The sequence below is a fragment of the Apus apus genome, chromosome 24, assembly GCF_020740795.1.
Source record: "Apus apus isolate bApuApu2 chromosome 24, bApuApu2.pri.cur, whole genome shotgun sequence".
In the NCBI taxonomy this organism is placed as follows: domain Eukaryota; kingdom Metazoa; phylum Chordata; class Aves; order Apodiformes; family Apodidae; genus Apus; species Apus apus.
The window spans coordinates 3,105,075-3,124,840 of NC_067305.1; the positions used below are offsets into that span (position 1 = coordinate 3,105,075).

At 55.8% G+C, this 19,766-nt stretch overlaps 1 protein-coding gene across 1 annotated transcript in view; it reads left to right on the forward strand.

The window, feature by feature from the left end:
- The window catches only part of LOC127394028 (fibrillin-2-like), a 101,371-nt gene that overhangs the window by 43,024 nt on the left and 38,581 nt on the right, over positions 1–19,766 (forward strand). Inside the window, exons 8-16 of the mRNA XM_051639725.1 lie at positions 5,785–5,910; positions 10,877–11,029; positions 12,341–12,538; positions 13,324–13,467; positions 13,921–14,040; positions 15,974–16,099; positions 16,207–16,329; positions 17,241–17,516; positions 18,451–18,504. Of these exons, the coding sequence (XP_051495685.1) occupies positions 5,785–5,910; positions 10,877–11,029; positions 12,341–12,538; positions 13,324–13,467; positions 13,921–14,040; positions 15,974–16,099; positions 16,207–16,329; positions 17,241–17,516; positions 18,451–18,504 (1,320 nt within the window). The remainder of the gene's footprint in view (positions 1–5,784; positions 5,911–10,876; positions 11,030–12,340; positions 12,539–13,323; positions 13,468–13,920; positions 14,041–15,973; positions 16,100–16,206; positions 16,330–17,240; positions 17,517–18,450; positions 18,505–19,766) is intronic.

The window sequence follows — 19,766 nt, forward strand, 5'->3', positions numbered from 1 at the left end:
CACTGGGGAGAGTTGGGTTAGGGGTTGGACTTGATCTGAAAGGTCTTTTCCAACCAGAATGATTCTGTGACTCTGTAACTGTGTGAGCAGGGAAGCCAGCAGCTTGTAAGGGGTTCCTCTGACACCAACACTTCACACACAGAGGGAGATCTGGGCTCTCCCTCAGTTTGCTGCATGATGGAATTCACCAGGAGTGAACTGTTGGGTCAAGTGGGTAGAGCAGCAAGTTCCTGACGTGCTGACATTTCTGTCCTGCCAGGGTAGCTCTATCAGTCCAAGTAACCTTCTCACCAAGCCAAGGGTTTGAATCAGAATCACCACCAAGCATAAGAGGCTACTTTCTTTACCCAGGTGTCCTCCAAGCCTCAACTCTCCAAGTTGCAGGAGTTCCTTGACTTGAGTCTCTTTGCACCAACCCTACAGCTGGTGAAAGGAGCAGTTCCTGAGCTGGTGCTGAGACCATCTTGCTTTAGGAAGAGAGGATAGTTTCCTCTGGTGTTCAGATTCCTCATCCAGGAAACACTGAAAAGTAGATTTAATGTCTCTGTTAAATTCTTCCCTCACTCCCAGGAGCTTCTCTTTGCTGCTCAGAAGATTCCTCCTGGGGGGTGAAGTCAGCAGATGGGCTTGTGGTGGAGCCAAAGGTCAGAGTCTGTGTCACTGTGTCTGCTGATTAATGGTGTCTCCCTCATTAAGGCAGCACCATGTGCCACTAATCTTCTCTGGGGCTGTTTATGGGTGGGAAGAGGCAGGAGGAGAGATAATGTTGTTCCTTTCCCAGAGTGATATTTATCTCTTGCCACAAAGGGCACCTGGAATCGAGGCTCCTTTTTCAAGCCCTGACTCCCTGAATAACAGGAATGCTTTTCTTATACAAGATCTGCACTGATAACAGGGGCTCAGGTCTCCCCAGTAGGGGAGGGGGCTGCAGCTGGAGACACTGGGAGGCTTTTGATCCACCCCAGAAGGAAAAAATCTCCCCCTTTTTCTCTCTGCAAGACGTGAAAACGTGCAGATGATGTCAAGTTGGGATGTGAACCTGCACATCAGCCAAGCTCGGGGCTGCTCAGCTCCAGAGTTATTTCTGCAGCTCATCTCTAATGAATGTGACACTTGCAAATAGTGGCTGGTTTGATCCCTTTGTTCATTGTATTCGGAGGGAGCTCCAGGGATCAAGAGTTCCTGAGCTGGGGGCTGTGCAATGTACAGTGAGAGATTCCTGGCACAGGGAGAGTTGCCTGCTCCTTTTCTGAGGGTTAGAAGCAGCCTGTGACAGACAGGAGGAGTGGGGAAGGGGGGAAGCTGCTCTGAACCAGCTCTGCAAGGCCCAGGGGTTTGTCTTCCTCTGGTGCTTGTGTGACAAGATGAGCAAGGAGAGCAGATCTTGGCAGCTTTGCAACCAAACTGAGTGATGCTTTGCTTGGTTCGTGGGGAAGGTGGGAAAGAGCAGGATCTGCTGAGGTTTGCAGGGAAGGTGGGGAAGAGCAGGATCTGCTGAGGTTTGCAGGGAAGGTGGGAAAGAGCAGGATCTGCTGAGGTTTGCAGGGAAGGTGGGAAAGAGCAGGATCTGCTGAGGTTTGCAGGGAAGGTGGGAAAGAGCAGGATCTGCTGAGGTTTGCAGGGGAGGTGGGAAAGAGCAGGATCTGCTGAGGTTTGCAGGGAAGGTGGGAAAGAGCAGGATCTGCTGAGGTTTGCAGGGAAGGTGGGAAAGAGCAGGATCTGCTGAGGTTTGCAGGGAAGGTGGGAAAGAGCAGGATCTGCTGAGGTTTGCAGGGAAGGTGGGAAAGAGCAGGATCTGCTGAGGTTTGCAGGGGAAGGAGGAGTGTGTGAGCCAGGACACTGGGACCCAGCTGACTCCTTAGCCCTGCTGGAAGAAAAGGACTGTTGAGGAGGAGACAAGAAAGCTCTGCTGGTGCCAAATGCAGGAAGGAAAGATCAAAGCTGAAATCAGACACATCTTCCTGCTGCAAAGACCTTTCTCCATAGCCTGGAGGGAAGTGGGGGGGGTCGTTACACACAGTGACATTTTAAAATTATCCTGGAAGCAACCAGAAGAATTACACTTAAGGGAACAATTCCATGGCATGTTCTTAAGGGTGGAATCACTGAGTGAATAAGGCTTTTCTTTCCATCATTTCAGCAGTTCTCTGCCAATAATTTAACCACTTAATAGCCCTTTCTCTGTTGCATGAGAGAGCTCTAAGCCAGCTCTGTTACCAGTGAAGGATGTCATGCCAGTACTTCAGCCAGGGTGTTTTCTAATGCCCCAAAAGGAATCAGTGTCTCACATCCAGAACTGTTCCAGGATGATAACACACAAGATGCAATGAAGTCCATGGAGAAACACCAGGGAGTGAAAGGCACTTGCAGGCCTTGGGCAACAAGCTCTGTTCAAATCCATCCGGGACAGACCCTGCTTGATGCTCTCCAGCATCTCCAGGAGACAGATTCTGCCAAGTGGGTTGGTTCTAGATGATCTCGAAGGTCCCTTCCACCCCAAACCATCCCATGATAAGGAAGAACAAATCCTTTCCTTTCCAACCTCACCTATTTTTCTCACCCCTTTTATTTAGCGTTTGCAGGGGGACCCGTCAGATGCTTCTTACACCAGGTGCTCTTTTGTCAGCACTGCACAAACCTCCCAGTTTTCTGCTGAAGACAAGGCTCTATTTATTTCCCTCTGCTCCTTCTCATTCACGTTTCTGAGGTGGGGGGAGCTCTCCTGCATTTTCCAGGAGCAGAGTGGGTAGCCCTGGCCCCACTTCCCTCGCGCATGGAACACGATAGGCAGTTGATGAGCATGTTTTCAATTTTCTTCCAGAACCTCTACAGAAGAGCTCATTGTTTGGCTCCATCAAAAGCTCATTTCCATGGATTTGGTGTGGTTTGGAGGGTTCCATTACTCTCCTCTGTGGTTTCTTTGTCCTTTCTGGAAGGGCAGGTCTGAGAGTCCCGTGCGGGGTCTGATGAGCCATGACCCCTCTTACCTGACCCAGGGATGTTTTCTCCATCAAGTCCTGGGTTGTTGTTTTGGTTTGGTTTTTTTTGGAAGCAGATGGAAAAGTTGGGGGGTTCAACACGTCTCTGGGCACCCGTGTTGGATGGGGCTTTGCAGGCTGCAACTCTCCCCCTGAAGCTCTTGTAGCCTTTGGCTTCCAGCGTTTTCAGCCTTGGTGATCCAGGCCAATTCCAACCCAGGCAGTTGGAGACCAGGTCCAAAATCAACGTTTGCATTGAATCCTGCCATTGTCTGAAGAGCAGGGTGCAGAGGATATTGCTTGTGATTTTTTAGCAGAGTAGGAAAAGTGGGGAAGCAGCCAGGTTGGGGTTGGAAGGGTTCCCTCCCCAGAGCTGGCAGCTGGGTGCTAATGGGAGGTGGACATCCCCACCTCACCGTGTGGCAGCTCTGAAGCCATCAAAACCATGAGACATCTTGCAGAAAGAAAACAAAGCAAGCAAAACGTGGTGGGGAAGAACTGAGAAGGACAACAAAGCTCAGGTTCTCAAAGCACAGGATGTGTGAGCAGGCTTGAGCAGCTCTGCCTCTGTTTTTTTCTTCCCCCCCCCTCCTCCTCCCTGCTTCTTGGGTTGCTAGAGCTGCTCCCATCTGAGCTGGGTTTTTCAAGTGGAGGGTTGGGGGAAAAAAATGTTGCAGTTTGATTTAACCTTTTGAATTCATTCTGGTTTTCCTGAAGAATGGAATGCAGCTGCTGCCCCCCCCCCCCCCAACATGTCTGTGTTCCCTTGGATGACTGATGTCTGAAGTATTGATCTAATAAGATGCTGGGCTATCAGCTTGGCCCCCAGCCCTCTGGGACAACAAACTTCAGGAGAGCCCCCCAGAAGTTTGAAGCTGTTATTTCTAGTCCTACAAGCAGCTTTTGCTTCATAAAGCTCTTTTCCCTTCCAGTGTTCTGCAAATTGTAACCAAACACAGGCCTGTAATTAAATGGCAGGGCAGGCTGGAGTGATAAAATCTCTCTGGCTGCAGGGGCCCAGGTTTGGGGAGTGTTTTTTTTTTTTTGGGGGGGGGGGATTTGCACTTCTGCCTGGCCAGGTTTCCAGCCCTGCTTGTCTGCTGAGGGGGCTCTGAGCATCAAAGAGCTGCAGGAGCACTTCAAGGACTGAGGGGATTGCTCTGCAAAAGGCAGCTGAGATCTTTGGCCAGCCAAAAAATCCCATGTTAGAGTTCCTGAGAAGCCCAGGAGGGATGTGTCTTTCCCCTGGTGCTGCTGTTCAACCTGCCCTGGGCCCTCGGGCTTCATTTTGGGCCCAGTGAAATTCAGGTGTCACTTGTTTCCTCCGACTTGCAGGCAAAGCGAACCTGAATGTTGGTTGTGAGAGGTTGTGGGAGCTACAGGGAGAGATTGGAGGTGGGTCCTTTGCCAGGGGGGCCTCTCGCCAGGCCACACGTCTCGCTTCAAAGGCAGCTCAGCTCATCCCTGACGTTGTCAGGGTCTGTCACTGAGCTGAGAGGGAGGAATTTCCCTCTGTCTCACTTGGCAGGGAAACCTCATCCCTCTTAGGGCACAGCTCTTCTGCCCCCTTGAGACATTCCCATTCAGAGGGGGTGAATTTCTGCCTGTTTTTCTGCCAAGGAGGGGAAAAAAGCTCTGGAGATGCCTTCTCTGCTATCATCTGACCACAACTCAGCACCCTCCACTGTCCAGGTCCTTCCTGCAGTCTGTTCCTCAAGAGGTCAAACAGTGTAGACCCTCTTGTACCTCTTTTCAAGGTGGTGATGTGAATTAACTGTCATCATCAGGTGTCCATGGCTGTCCCACCTGCAGCCAAAGGCTGCTGGAGTGTGTGGGGGGGTCACAATAGCAGAAGGTTCCTGGCAGCTTCTCTGGTTTTAGAGAGGAGGATGAAGTTTGTGAGGATGTTTCTGGAGGACTGAGGCCAGTGTCTGTTCCTGGAGAACCACCTCTGTGCACCCAGATCCTGGGATTTGGGCCTGTGCTAGGGAACAGTTTTCCAGACATTTCTAGGTGAGTTGAATCCATCCCAAGCCTTGGAGAATCATGGAATGGTTTGGGTTGGCAGGGACCTTAAAGATCATCTAGTTGCAACCCCCTGCATGGGCAGGGACACCTCCCACTAGATCAGAACCAGCCCTGTCCCTGGGTATGTAGCTCAAAGGTTCTTTACCATGGGTGTAGACCTGTCTGCTTCATTCCAGCCTGAATTTCTGATGTTTATAATGTCTCAGCTTTGGTTTTGAGCTTCTCTTCTTGGGTCTGCAGAGCACGGAGCTCTCAACATCACCTTTGTGTGTCTCCTTTCTATGATCCCATCACATCCTCACAGTTTCTTGGACAAAGGTCCTTGAATCCTGCTCAACCTTCATGCCAGGCAGGTTCTTCCAGGTCTTGAGTCCTCCCCCTGGACTCTGAACCCCTGCACTTGGTCAATGTCACCTTGTAAGAGCTGCCACCACACAGAGCTGTGATGTCCAGGGGTGATCCAAGAGGGACCGGCTCTTTCCTGCTTCTGCTTCTCCTTGTGTCCCTCCTGAGCCTCCTCAGGGCTGCACTAGCAGTGCCAGCCACTGCATGGCACTGTGAGATTGCACTCAAACAGCACCTTCCTAACTCCTTGTTCTCTGTTTCCCCCTGGACAGGACCCAGCCCATGGATCCACTGCTTGGAGGCCACCTCAAGCATCCCGTGACAACCTGTAGCACCAGCTCCTGTGCTGATCCCAGCTCAGCTCCTGGAGCCAGCTAGGAGAGGAAATGGCTTTGCTGGGAGATGTAATCCCTCTTGGTTTGTTCTTTTCTAGATGTGGATGAGTGTGGGGCCATCTCTGGTGTGTGTGATGGGGGGGAGTGCACCAACACAGCAGGGAGCTACGTCTGCACCTGTCCCCGTGGCTTCATGACCAGCCCTGATGGATCACGCTGCATTGGTGAGATGCTCAATACACCTGGGGACCAGAGGGACAGGGAGAGATCCACCTGGAGCAGCTCTGCTCTGGAGACAGGCTGGGAGAGTTGGGGTGCTCAGCCTGGAGAAGAGAAGGCTCCAGGGAGACCTTAGAGCACCTTTGAGTGCCTGAAGGGGCTCCAGGAAAGCTGGGGAGGGGCTTGGGACAAGGGCAGGGAGGGAGAGGACAAGGGGGGATGGATGAAAACTGGCTGAGGGAGATTGAGGTGAGACATGAGGAGGGAATTCTGGAGTGTGAGGGTGGTGAGAGCCTGGCCCAGGTTGCCCAGGGAAGCTGTGGCTGCCCCATCCCTGGCAGTGTTGAAGGGCAGGTTGGATGGGGCTTGGAGCAGCCTGGGCTGGTGGGAGGTGTCCCTGCCCATGCAGGGGGGGCTGGATCCTGAGCATCTTTTAAGGTCTTTCCAACCCAAACCATTCCATGACTCTGGGCTTTCCAAGCTCCCCAGAGCTGGTGTGAGTCCAGACAAGTGTCCCCAGGCTGACAAGCTGTCCTGCCTGCAGAGCCTGCAGTGAATCCTGCATGTTTAACAGAGCAAAATCCCTTGCCAAGCCTTGTAAATATTTGATGGGCCATTTCTCTTTGGAACAGACAACAGTTGATGTGGTAAATTCTGTTTACTCGCTCTCAGCAGGGGCACTTACTTCAGTCAGGATGAATCCCAGGGTTTGTCTGTCTGATCAGGAAGTTCAGTTGCCTCTGGAAAAACAAGGATGGGAGGGTTTGGAAGCAGGAGCCGTGGTAGAAAAGTCAAGAGATCACTGTCAGTGCAATGGAAAGTCTCAGGTGTTCTGTTCAAAGTCCTGGAAATGAAAACAGGAGCAAACCAAAACAATTCCCAGCTGATTTTGCATCCACAGAACCTGGAGCAAAAATGAATCATGTCTTAGTCCCAGAAAGAAAAAGATTGTCAGGCAGAACGTCCGAGTCACTTTGGTTGGGAGCCTGATGGTTTTTTTTCATGAGAATGAAATTCTTTTCCTCCCTCTTTCCCAGAGCCTGGAGGCTGTGAGGGTGTCAGATGAGTCATGTGGACGTTTCTTTCCCCCCTTCCCTTGAAACCAAATGCTTCAAGGAATGGAAACTAAATAAAATTAGAAAGCCCAACTTTATAAATAGTCCCAAGCTCATGACAGCATCTGAGCTCAATGCCTCATGCTCCAGCCATTTCCCTGAGCTGCCAGTGTCCCCTTTTTTTTTTGGGGGGGGGGGACAGATCATATTTTTTCCTGGCAAAGTGCAGAGTTCCCATTGGGGTGTTGTTGCCCTGGGATCCAGATGGTGCAAACCCTGTGTTGGAGGGGGGTTTTATTGGAGCCTTCAGGGCGGTCAGAGCCCGCTCGTTAACATCCTAGGAAAGGAATCAACCAAGTAGTCAGTGAAATAGAGGGTGAATCAATCATGTGGCCAACCTTGAAGCCCAAACAGCATCTAGAAGAGATTGTCCCTCTGCCACCTCTCTCTTGTTTAGGCTGGAAGTGACCCCAGTGTCACCAACACTGATGACTTTCTGGTGGCAGCCTTGATCTAGCCCCATCCCTTTCCCCTCCCTTTTCTTTTCCTTTAGTAAACACCTTTTTTGAGTGGCATTGGAATCATCTCCTGTAGTTTTTCCAGCTGAAACAGCAAGAGCCTGAGCTTGAGTGGCTCCCAAACCTCATGAGCTGCTTTGCTGCCTTCCTCAGGGAAAGGCAACCAGGAGAGAACCCGTCCTGGATTGAAATGAACATTTCTTGGGTGACTCACCCACCTGTGCCTGACACAAGGAATCCAGTTCCACACACGTTCCTCACAGTTTCATTCATTCCTGCTAGTAAAAGACAGGGTTGCAGCAGGAGGATCTGCTCCAGCAGGCTGGGAGCTGGAGTTGGTTTTGTCTTCTTTTTTTGCAGTACAACGAGTTGCTTTTCAGGAACAGCTTGACAAGAAGAATTTTCCAGGGAGGAATTAAAAACAAGGCTGTTCAGATGCATTTCCAGACGTGCACATGGTGTTCCCTTGCTCATGGCAAGAGAGCAATCCTGCACATGGCTTTCTTTGCTCTTTTTTTCCCCCCCCCCCTGCTTGTGCAGCAAAACTCTTGAGAGGTTTGGGTCTTCATCTCTTCCTTGGGCAACAGCAGCGAATCTGCTGCCTGACATCCCAGGTAGGACCAGATCGTGGTGGTGGTTGTGAAGTTCTGGGCTCAGAGAAGGGCAGAGGGGTGCAGGCTCTGCCAGATCCCAGCAGGGAGGTCCAGCTTGGAGTCACTCCTGCCCCGTTGGGATAAGCAGCCCCAAACTCCATCTCCTGCTCTACTTCTGGCAGGACCTCCTGAAGCACCCACAGCCTCTCTGGATGCGAGGCCCCTCTGGCAGGTCTGTGGCTCTGTCCCCAGCTCTGGGCTGGCTGATCTCATCTGGAACTTTCCCTCCTTCCTCTCCTGTAGCATTATCTGGTTTCCTGAGGTTCTGGTGTGAACCTGTTCCCTGAGCAGCTGCAGAGGGAGGCAGAACAAAGCCACAAGGGCTTTGTGCTCCCACCTCCAGCGTCGGGGTGGTCCTGCAGGAGGTCCCAGGGGGACTGCAGGGACCCACTGGTCTTTCCATCCACCCCTCTCTCTGCCCAAGGCAGCTCCAGATGAGTTTTCACTTAGTTCTGGCCTTCATTTCTGAGAGAGATCATGACAAACTGCAGCAAAACCAGCTGAATTTCAGGCAAGTTTGTCCAGATGAAGAAGGGCTGGACCGTTCCCAGACTGCTGTGACCTCCCTGCCTTGCCAGACCTGTCAGCAAGTCTGTCTGTGGGGAAAGAGGCCACGTTCTCCAGAGCACTCCTTGCCCATCAGCTGGCTGGTTGTCACCCTGTGTCACAGCTTTTGGGACAGCAAGTGTCCCACTGAAGAGCAGGAGCTGGGTGGGATCTGTCCTCTCTGATGCCCCAAGGGTTTATTCCAAACTGCCTCCCCTCAGCTCTTCAAGTTCATTTGCAGCCCAGCCCTAAGTCCTCTCTCATCTAAACTCCCACCAAGGGGTTGAGGTGCATCTTTCCCAAATGCTCCCACTATCCTGCCCTGGCTTCTTCAGAGAGCAGAGAGAATTTGGCTTGATGATCTTTGAGGTCTTTTCCAACCCAAAACGATTCTGTGATTCTTTCTGGACTTCCAGTGGGCTCCCTGTCCCTGCAACATCAGCCTGTGGGTGTGCTGTGGGAACATGACCCTCTTCTACACTCCAGCAGCTGCTGAGGCCTTCAAAGACATGGCCAGTGCTCGTGTGCTCTTGCCACCAAGGGCTTGGGATGTCCCAAACACCCATGTGTGGCTTGTACTTCCCTTCCTTGGACTGAGGAGCTAATCCAGTGTTGCATTCCATCCCCTCCCTCAAGTTTCCCTTCTCCCACTCTCTCTTTCTACAAGTCCCTTTGGTGGAGAAAGCTTCCTAAAAAGGGAGCAGCTCACGCAGAGCTCAGGGCTGCAGAGTGGTGGGAAGGCTGGAGCTGAGGAAAGACCTGCTGCTTTAGTCACCCTGGCTTGAAATGGGGTCAGTGTCCTCTGCAGGTCACGGAGCTGGGATTAGAAAAGAAACGTCCCCACAGCCCAGGGATCAAACAGCTCCCTGCAATTAACTCCAATTACATGGCAGGGCAGTGCCAACCTGCTGGCAAGTGTCACTCCAGAGGCACAGGTGACAAATCAGACTAGACTTTCCCCCTCATTAATTTCCTTGAGAAACAGGAACAGGAGATGAATGAGTGGAAGGTTCCAGGTTTTCCTAGAGGACGTGGTGCCAGGTGGAGCCTGCTTAGATGTGTGCAAGACCCTCAGTCTCCTGGGCCTGCTCCAGAAGCCACACACACCAAAGCCCAGTGCCAGGCTTGGTGTCCGTGGCTCTGGCCAGGCTCATGGGCTTTGACCACCAGCCAGGGCTTCTTCTCCTCCCAGCTCAAGTCCAGGCTGTGGGAACCAGCCCGTGAGCTGCAACAGGCACCCACGGGGAGTGGGAGTGATCAGGGAGGGATGTGGAGCTGGGAACTGCTCCGTTTGTCTCGCCAGAGATGCTGGGACCACTGGGGCCTGGCAGGGGATGCTTCCTCATGGGAAGGCTGGGATGTGGGAAAGCTGCCCAGCAGTTGTAGGAAGGAGAGGCAGGACCTTCCCAGGCCTGAAGTGAGCAGGACCACACTGGTCAGAGGTGGCTGTGGCCAGGTCCTTGCTTAGCACTGCATGGGGGTGGCCAACTAGAACTGGAAGGGTTGTACCTGCCTCTCCAAAGAGGTGTAGGAGATGGTTGACCACCTTGATCTACCAGCTTTGTCCTGCAGCAAGGGGAAGCAAGGGACAGGACTCCTGAGCCAAGGCTTCAGCCTGGAGCTGGGCTGGCTGGGGAATGGTCACCTGCTCTCTGGGGACCCTCACAACAGTAGCAGGCAGAGCTGGGTGGTTCTTCTCAATCCTATATCTTTGAGGAGGTGAGGAAACGTGGGATGAGGTGGAGGACCTCATCTGGTTTTTGCTGTGTGAATTCAGCCAGAATCACCTTGTCCTTCCTGCAGAGCAAGGAGAGCAGCTCCCAATCTGATGGAGAGGGACTGTCCACCTCCTGCCTGTGTCCGGCTCTTGGTCAGGCTGCTTCTAGTATTTAGGAGCCCAAATGGGAATGTGAGGTCTAATACTGGGGAACGGGGCCTGGCATTACAGCCTTCTTTTGCTCCTGATGGAGTCCCTGGTTGGAACTGGATGATCTTTAAGTTCCCTTCCAACCCAGACCACTCTGTGAGCCTACGAGGTGCTGGAGAACCTCACCCTGTGGGCGGATGAGGTAGAACATGAGGTGAGACTGGGACACAGGACAGCTGGAGACCCCGCTGGGAAGGGTTAGCCAGGAGCTGACTCAGAGCCTGGTGGCTCCACGTTCTGAAGGTGCCTCCACCTCCTCCCCCTGCCTGCAGACCAGCGCATCGGGACGTGTTTCTCGGCTCTGATCGGGGGCCGCTGTGCCGGGGACCTGCCGGGCCAGTACACCAAGATGCAGTGCTGCTGTGACACTGGGCGCTGCTGGGCCACCACCCAGGCCCCTGAGATGTGTCCTGTCAGGGGTTCTGGTGAGTGCCACGCAACGGGACCTCCCCCTGCTGCTGCTGGGCCAGCTCTGGCTCCCCCCGACAGCCCCAGTGGGCTTGAGGTGGAGAATCGGCAAGACGAGACCCAGAGAAAGGTCACCTGGGGCTGCTGGCTCTCCTGCCTGGCTCTCCTCTGAAGTGGGGCCAGATGAGTTCAGCCAAGGCAAGAATTTATCCCTCCCGACTCCTCCAGCTCTTTGGCTCCCACTGTGACCCAAGCTTGGGGCCAAAGGAGGGTGAGCCCAGGAGCAGGAGGCCTCGAGGAGGCAGAGCCCTGTAGATCCCTCTCTCTGCCTCTTGGCTCCCCAGCCCCGAGCTGGGCAGAGCTGTGTGGTGCCCTGTGTCCTTGTCCTTCCCTGCGTGAAGGGACCCCGTGGTGCTGCTGTCCCACCACCCCGAGAAGCTCCTGCCAAACCCCCTGCCAAGCTGTGTCTCATCATCTGCTCTGGTCTGGAGGGTGTTGAAACCCTCTCCATCCCTGTGGTGGGAGCACCCAGCCCTGCTCCCTGCAGGTCCCTCTCCATCCCTGTGATGGGAACACCCAGCCCTGCTCCCTGCAGGTCCCTCTCCATCCCTGTGATGGGAGCACCCAGCCCTGCTGCTCCCTCTCCATCCCTGTGATGGGAACACCCAGCACCCAGCCCTGCAGGTCCCTCTCCATCCCTGTGGTGGGAACACCCAGCCCTGCTCCCTGCAGGTCCCTCTCCATCCCTGTGATGGGAACACCCAGCCCTGCAGGTCCCTCTCCATCCCTGTGATGGGAGCACCCACCCCTGCTCCCTGCAGGTCCCTCTCCATCCTGTGATGGGAACACCCAGCACTCAGCCCTGCTGCTCCCTGCTGCTCCCTCTCCATCCTGTGATGGGAACACCCAGCCCTGCAGGTCCCTCTCCATCCCTGTGATGGGAACACCCAGCACCCAGCCCTGCAGGTCCCTCTCCATCCCTGTGGTGGGAACACCCAGCCCTGCAGGTCCCTCTCCATCCCTGTGATGGGAGCACCCACCCCTGCTCCCTGCAGGTCCCTCTCCATCCTGTGATGGGAACACCCAGCACCCAGCCCTGCTGCTCCCTGCTGCTCCCTCTCCATCCTGTGATGGGAACACCCAGCCCTGCAGGTCCCTCTCCATCCCTGTGATGGGAGCACCCAGCCCTGCTCCCTGCAGGTCCCTCTCCATCCTGTGATGGGAGCACCCAGCCCTGCTCCCTGCAGGTCCCCCTGCACCCCTCAGGTCCCTGCAGGAGGGTGTCTGGGCTCTCTGGGCCCAGCTGTGAGGCAGCTGTTGTGTTGCAGACGAGTACCGCAGGCTCTGCATCGAGGGACTCCCGGTCGTGCCAGGCTTCCCTGGGAGCTTTCCAGGAATTCCTGGCTTTGGGCCCAATGGTGTCGGGCCGGGACTCAACGGGCCCGGAGGCATCGGCCCAAATGGGGCAAACGGACAAGGCGGGATCCCAGGGCTGCCTGGAATGGGCCCAGGAAGCTCAAGCATTGGTAATTCAAGGGGCTTTCTTGCTGCGCTGACCCAGTTTGGCTGCATGGCCTGGAGCAGTTGAACTGCCTGCCTGCCCCTCTGCCTGCCCCCCTGCCTGCCCCTCTGCCTGCCCCCCACCTGTGCCCCTGCCCACCCTCCTGTCCCCCTCCTGCCCCTCTGCCTGCCCCCCTGCCTGTGCCCCTGCCCACCCTCCTGTCCCCCTCCTTGTCCCCCTGCCCCTCTGTACCCCTGCCCACCCTCCTGTCCCCCTTCTTGCCCCTCTGCCCCCCTGTACCCCTGCCTGCCCCCTTGACTGCCCCCCTGTACCCCTACCTGCCCCTTTATCCCCCCGAGTGCCCCTCTGCCTGCCCCCTTGCCTGTACCCCTGCCCACCCTCCTGTCCCCCTGCTTGCCCCCCTGCCCCTCTACCTGGCCCCCTGTACCCCTGCCTGCCCCCTTGCCTCCTCCCCTGTACCCCTACCTGCCTCCCTGCCCCCCTGCCTGCCCCCTTGCCTGCCCCCCTGTACCTCTGCCTGCCCCCCTGTACCCCTGTCTGCCCCCTTGCCTGCCCCCCTGTACCCCTACCTGCCCCTTTGTCCCCCCAAGTGCCCCCCTGCCTGCCCCCTTGCCTGTCCCCCCACCTGCCCTCCTACCTGCCCCCCTGGAGCCGCAGCCCCCCCCAGCTCTTCAAGCTCCAGGAACACCTCTGATCCCTCAGGGTGTTTGGAGTCCCCGGTCCAGCTTCCTGGGGGGCAGGCAGGGGGGGCTGGAATCCTCCTCCTGATGCTGCCTCTGTACCTGCCAGGAACAGCCACCCTCAACCAGACCATCGACATCTGCAAACACTTCACCAACCTCTGCCTGAACGGGCGCTGCATCCCCACCCCTTCCAGCTACCGCTGCGAGTGCAACATGGGCTACAAGCAGGACGTGCGAGGAGAGTGCATCGGTGAGCAGGTCCTGCTGGGTGTCCCCAGGCCTCACCTCCAGCTGGAGGACCCCAGGGAGCTCCTCTCTGCACCTCGAGCTGCTGCCCCCACCCCCGAGCAGAGCTCCCCACAAGGGGCTGGAGATGTGACTTGTGTCAGGTCCTTACCTGGATGGACAGGGGGGTGGGCAGGGGGGGCAGGCAGCAGCTGGATGGGAAGGATCTGTCTGCCCCTCAGGGACACTATGAAGGGGGGGTTGGAACCTGATGGTCTTTCAGGTCCCTTCCAACCTTTCATTCTACGATTCACTGGAGGGAGGAGACGCCATCCGGCGCGTCCTTGGCCGTGCTGTCGGGACACGCTGGAGTTGAAGGGGTGTGCACAGCAGCCCCCCAGGAGGCCACCTCTGTTGCCTGTCCTGGCAGCTTGCTGTCCATCGTGGTGCCCCCAAACCCGGGTGTTTCTCCTTGCAGATGTGGACGAGTGCTCCAGCAGCCCCTGTGTGCACGGCGACTGCGTCAACACCCCCGGCTCCTACCACTGCAAGTGCCACGAGGGCTTCCAGAGCACCCCCACCAAGCAGGCCTGCATTGGTGAGTGTCTGCTGCCCCTCCAGCTGGGGGGACACACAGAGGGCTGGAAGAGACCTGGGCACCACGGGACAATGGTTGTAGAGGGGAAACTGAGAGGAGACCCCAGCACCAAACACCCTCCCAGCCAGGTGAGTGGTGGGATTTCAGAACAACTTCCTTGAGATGCCACCACTGGCCTGAAATCTGTCCAGGAGAAGTTTCCTCTGCCTTTATCTACCTTGAAGTTGGCTGGCTGCAATCAAAGAACTTACAGAGTCCTTTCAAGAGCAGAACTCTGTTTTAGAGACATCAACATTTTGTTTTGACAGAAGTGAGGGTTCTGGGAGGTGTTCCTCTCAATGTAGGGGCTGGGATTTCTAGCAAAGCTGTTCTGTCAGAGTCTTGCAGCAAGATGGAGCTCTGGGTGAGGTGAGGAGCTCTGGTGCTAAGGAAGAGGGGTGGGAAGGTGATGTCCCATGTGAAGAAGAAGGAGAGGCAGATTGCCCTGACAGTGCCTGATTTTTAACATTTCTGTCAAGTGGCTTCTGCTGAAGGGGTTTCCAAAGGACCCTCCAGTTGCCTGATGATGTGAAAGGCTTTCATCCTTTCCAAACTAGGCGTGTTGAACTGAACTTGAGGGTGGTGAGAGCCTGGCCCAGGTTGCCCAGGGAAGCTGTGGCTGCCCCATCCCTGGCAGTGTTGAAGGGCAGGTTGGATGGGGCTTGGAGCAGCCTGGGCTGGTGGGAGGTGTCCCTGCCCACACAGGGGTTGGGACTGGATGATCTTGAAGGTCCCTTCCAACCCAAACCACTCCATGATTCTATGAATTCTTCTTGTGATTCTCTTCCTGCCCCTGAACATTGGATCGTTGCTGTCTCCTTTACAGCATTTTGTAGGTGTTGGGAAGCTGCACCTTGTCACCCTCCTGTCCTCTCCCTTCTAGACTAAACAAACACAAGTCTCTCAATCTCATCTCATTGATAATGTCTCTAAGCTTCTCATTCTCCTTGGTTTTATCTCCTCAGCTTCCTCCATTTGGTCTCAATCTTTTCTAACGTCTGGTGCCAAAATTGGATGTCATTTTTCAGCTGGGACCTCTCAAGCTGTCAGGACAAGTCCCTGTCCCACGGGGCTTACATGTGGCTCTTCTATCAATACAGCCCCTAAGGAGGTTTCCTTCTGTGCAGGGTCACCCCATTTCATCCACAGTTTTGACCCTTTTCTGCCAGGCTGCTCTCCAGCCAACTTCTCCACTCTAGGAGAAGTCCACAAAGTGGTTCATCCATTGCTCCTGGGGCAGACTCATGTTTTTTTCTGTAATTTGCTTATAAAATGGCTCATCCTGCTGCCCCAGCTCTGGATAAAGGGTCAATAACAACCTCCCAACCCCGGATAATCCTCCTCCTTTCTCCTTCTGGCTCTACCCAGAGGCATTCAGTGTCCTGAGTGGACATCATGTTCTTGAGGTGCAAGCCAGCACCTCCCCTGCTGCCAAACTGCAGCCATCTTGTGCCCCACCTTCTGTCCTTGTCCTGGTTTGAGCCAGGATAGGACTCGTTTTCTGTTTCTCCTGGAATTCATTTTGCTGAGGCACTGGAACACATCTCTGTGGCAGGTCTGAGTCCACGGCTGGTGGTCTGTGGGCTTCTGCTGCCTACTCTGGACTTGAGCAGCCCTAGGATGGGTTGAGTTGCAAAGAGGGCCCTGGGGCAGGAGGTTGGCAAAGACATCATGGAGATCCTACAGCTGTAACCTCCCAAACGTGCTGCTTCCAGACCATGCAGAAGGTGCTTTCCCCGCATCATCTCCATCTCCATTTGTACGGCGGCCAAGGGGGTGACCCTGGAGCAGGGCCCGCTCTGCTGTCTGGGAGGCTTTGCCTGCTTTTCTCCTGGAGCTGGAACTGCTTCTCCTTCCACCTGCTGCCACCTCCCCGTGCTTGTTTCCCTGCCAGATATCGATGAGTGCATCATGAACGGGGTGATGTGCAGGAACGGCCGCTGCGTCAACACCGACGGCAGCTTCCAGTGCATCTGCAACGCCGGCTTTGAAATCACCCCAGATGGCAAGAACTGCATGGGTGAGTCTCCTCCTGCGGGGCCTCGGGCAGCCTGAGGGTGTCTGTGTGTCCTCCCCCGAGCTGGTGACGCGGCGGGGTCTTGCTGCAGCTCTGTTTGTCCTCCCCAGACCACGATGAATGTGCCACCACCAACATGTGCCTCAACGGGATGTGCATCAACGAGGACGGCAGCTTCAAGTGTATCTGCAAGCCTGGCTTTGTGCTGGCCCCCAATGGCCGCTACTGTGTGGGTGAGTAGCTCCTCAGGCTTGGGCTCTGCCCTCTTCCCAGCCTGCTCTTCCCCTTGCTGGGGACTTGTGAGGTGCCTGAGGCCACGGGGAGCTGAGAAAAACCAAGGCTGCTCCCAGGCCTCTCCAGGAATTACCCCCTCGCAGCAGAACGGGGACAAGAGAAACATGTTCTTCCACCTCTGCTGCTTCAGCAGTGATTGGAGCTTAGGTTACCCTGAAGGAGGGTGAGTGGGGCTGTGAAGCTCTGAGTGGGAGCTGGCAGCAGTTATCTCCACAGCTTCCCAGCCTCTACAGCATGTTCCACTGTGGTTTGTGTGCCAGGAAGGTTGAGATGTGAATGCAGAGGGGAGAAAGAAGGAGGATGTGGCACTTCCTTGAGGTGCTGCTGTGAGATGGGGCAAATTCCCTGGGTCACAGAGCAGAGACCAGGCCCTGAGCAGGGGCTGGATCTCAGGAGAGTGAAGAAGCCCAGGTCCCTGTTCCTTCTTCAATCATCAGGGATCAGCAGAGTGTGCAGGGAATGTGATGCTCTGAACTGGACTTTTGAGAAGGGCAGAGAGGGAGAGGACAAGGGGGAGTGGGTTAAAAGTGGCAGAGGGAGATTGAGGTGAGACATGAGGAGGGAATTCTGGAGTGTGAGGGTGGTGAGAGCCTGGCCCAGGTTGCCCAGGGAAGCTGTGGCTGCCCCATCCCTGGCAGTGTTGAAGGGCAGGTTGGATGGGGCTTGGAGCAGCCTGGGCTGCTGGGAGGTGTCCCTGCCCATGCAGGGGGGTGGATCTAGATGATCTTTATGGTCCCTTCCCACCCAAACCATTCCATGATTCTATGGTTCTAGCTCCCTCCAAACCTCCCGGTGTGTGTCCTGCTGCCCATGGGGGAGGTGAGGGTCCAGTCTGTGCTTCCTCCTGCAGACATTGATGAGTGTGAGACCCCGGGGATCTGCATGAATGGCTGGTGCATCAACACCGAGGGCTCCTTCCGCTGCGAGTGCCTGGGGGGCTTGGCCATCGGCGTGGACGGGCGCGTCTGCGTGGACACCCACATGCGCAGCACCTGCTACGGGGGCATCAAGAAGGGCACGTGTGCCCGGCCCTTCCCGGGGGCAGTCACCAAGTCCGAGTGCTGCTGCGCTAACCCAGACCATGGCTTCGGAGAGCCCTGCCAGCCCTGCCCAGCCAAAAACTCCGGTGAGCTGCTCGCTCCCCCTTCACTCAGATCTCATGAGACCCTCCCTGTAGACTGTGTTCAGCTCTGGAGCCCTTGAGATAAGAAGGGCATGAAACTCCTGGAGTGAGTCCAGAGGAGGCCATGGAGATGATCCTTGGGCTGGAGCAGCTCTGCTCTGGAGACAGGCTGGGAGAGTTGGGGTGTTCAGCCTGGAGAAGAGAAGGCTCCAGGGAGACCTGAGAGCACCTTCCAGTGCCTGAAGGGGCTCCAGGAAAGCTGGGGAGGGACTTGGGACAAGGGCAGGGAGGGAGAGGACAAGGGGGGATGGATGAAAACTGGAAGAGGGAGATTGAGGTGAGACATGAGGAGGGAATTTTGGAGTGGGAGGGTGGGGAGAGCCTGGCCCAGGTTGCCCAGGGAAGCTGTGGCTGCCCCATCGCTGGCAGTGTTGAAGGGCAGGTTGGATGGGGCTTGGAGCAGCCTGGGCTGGTGGGAGGTGTCCCTGCCCATGCAGGGGGTTGGGACTGGATGATCTTTAAGATCCCTTCCAACCCAAACCATCCAATGATGATGATGATGATGATGGTGATGATCTGAGTTTGCCAAAAACCAGGAAGGTGCTCAGAGACATTTTAGGTCCCTGCAGGTCCCTGGGGTGGCCTAGGCAGGTTGGCAGTGACACGGGAAGGCCTCAGGCAGGGGAAGGGGCTGCCACGAAGCCAAGAAGTTTAGGTTGGATCCACAAATGTGATGCTGATCTCACTGTAGGGATTCTCAGGGTCTGCTCACCGCAAGCACCAGCTCTAAAACACACCCAGCTTCAGCAGACGCTGCTTGGGTGCCCACGGGTGCCATTTTAAGAAGCCAAGAATAAATCCACCACTCCTCAGAACTAATGTCACTGTGCATGAACCACCCAGAAAAGCTAATGGCTCTGTTGTGCTTCCCACACAGCTGAGTTCCAGGCTCTCTGCAGCAGCGGCATCGGAATCACGGCCGATGGCAGAGGTAGGTGCAGCCCTTGGACCAGATTCCATGGCAGGTGTCACCAGTGGCACCTCCAGCAGCTTCTTCTCAGCTGCTCTGAAGGAAGAAGTGTGTGTGCACCTGTGGGGACGTGGGCCAGGGGAGCCTTGGCAGGGTGAGAGCTGGTTGTGATGAGCACGGGCCAGCTGGCAGCAGCGGGTGGGTGGCACTGCCTGCAGGGACCTGCCTCTGCCTGAGCACGTGTCCGTGGGTGGGACGTGAGCCTGGGAACTGGTGGAGAGGGAGCTGTGCATCTCTTTTCCTCCCTCAAGCTCCATGAGTTAAGGTTGAGCAACCTTAACACAGTCCCTGAGGGCTGCGTGTCCCTGAGGACGTCCCCACGAGGGCATGTAGTAATAGGACAAGGGGGGATGGATGAAAACTGGAGGAGGGGAGATTGAGGTGAGACATGAGGAGGGAATTCTGGAGTGTGAGGGTGGTGAGAGCCTGGCCCAGGTTGCCCAGGGAAGCTGTGGCTGCCCCATCCCTGGCAGTGTTGAAGGGCAGGTTGGATGGGGCTTGGAGCAGCCTGGGCTGGTGGGAGGTGTCCCTGCCCATGCAGGGGGGTGGATCTAGATGGTCTTTCAGGTCCCTTCCCACCCAAACCAGCCTGGGATTCTATGACTGTTGAATCAAGTGGTTGATTCCTGGCACTCTGGGAAAGCTGCATTTCTGGGGGTGCACACACTGAGTTTGGGTCTGCTCCCTGCTTTGTTGGAAATGCAGAGCATGACCAGTTGTGTCCTCTTGCTTGTTTCCCTCCTCTGCCCTCCAGCTCATTGGTCTGGGAGAAGAGGGTGTCCCAGAGACAGGGAGGTGACAAGGCCTGTTGAGACGTGGTGCCAAGGGGGGCTGCTTTGGATCAGAGGGTGCACAGCAGGTCAGGCAGTGGCTGCTCTGCCAGCCCTGGACAGGCCTTGGAGCAGCAGGAAGCAGCCAGAGCTCCAGCCTTTCAAACTTTCCAAATGGGAGTGAGCCAGAGGCAAAGCCCTGGTGGCTTCTTGGGCTTCCTTCCAGGGCACTGAGTCTTGGCTGAAGTCAGCCTCAGGCTAACGTGAAGATGCTTTCTAGCAAGAAGCTGAGGTCACACATGCTCTGGTCAGCCCATTGCTGCCCATAGCCAGGGCTACCTGCAGCCAGTGCTCTCCAGGGCTGCATCCCTGGGGATCTAACTGACCTCCAAAGACATGGAGACAAAGCTCAGTGGTGTCTGGGAAGCCCTGGCCTGGGCTGTTTGCCCTCTG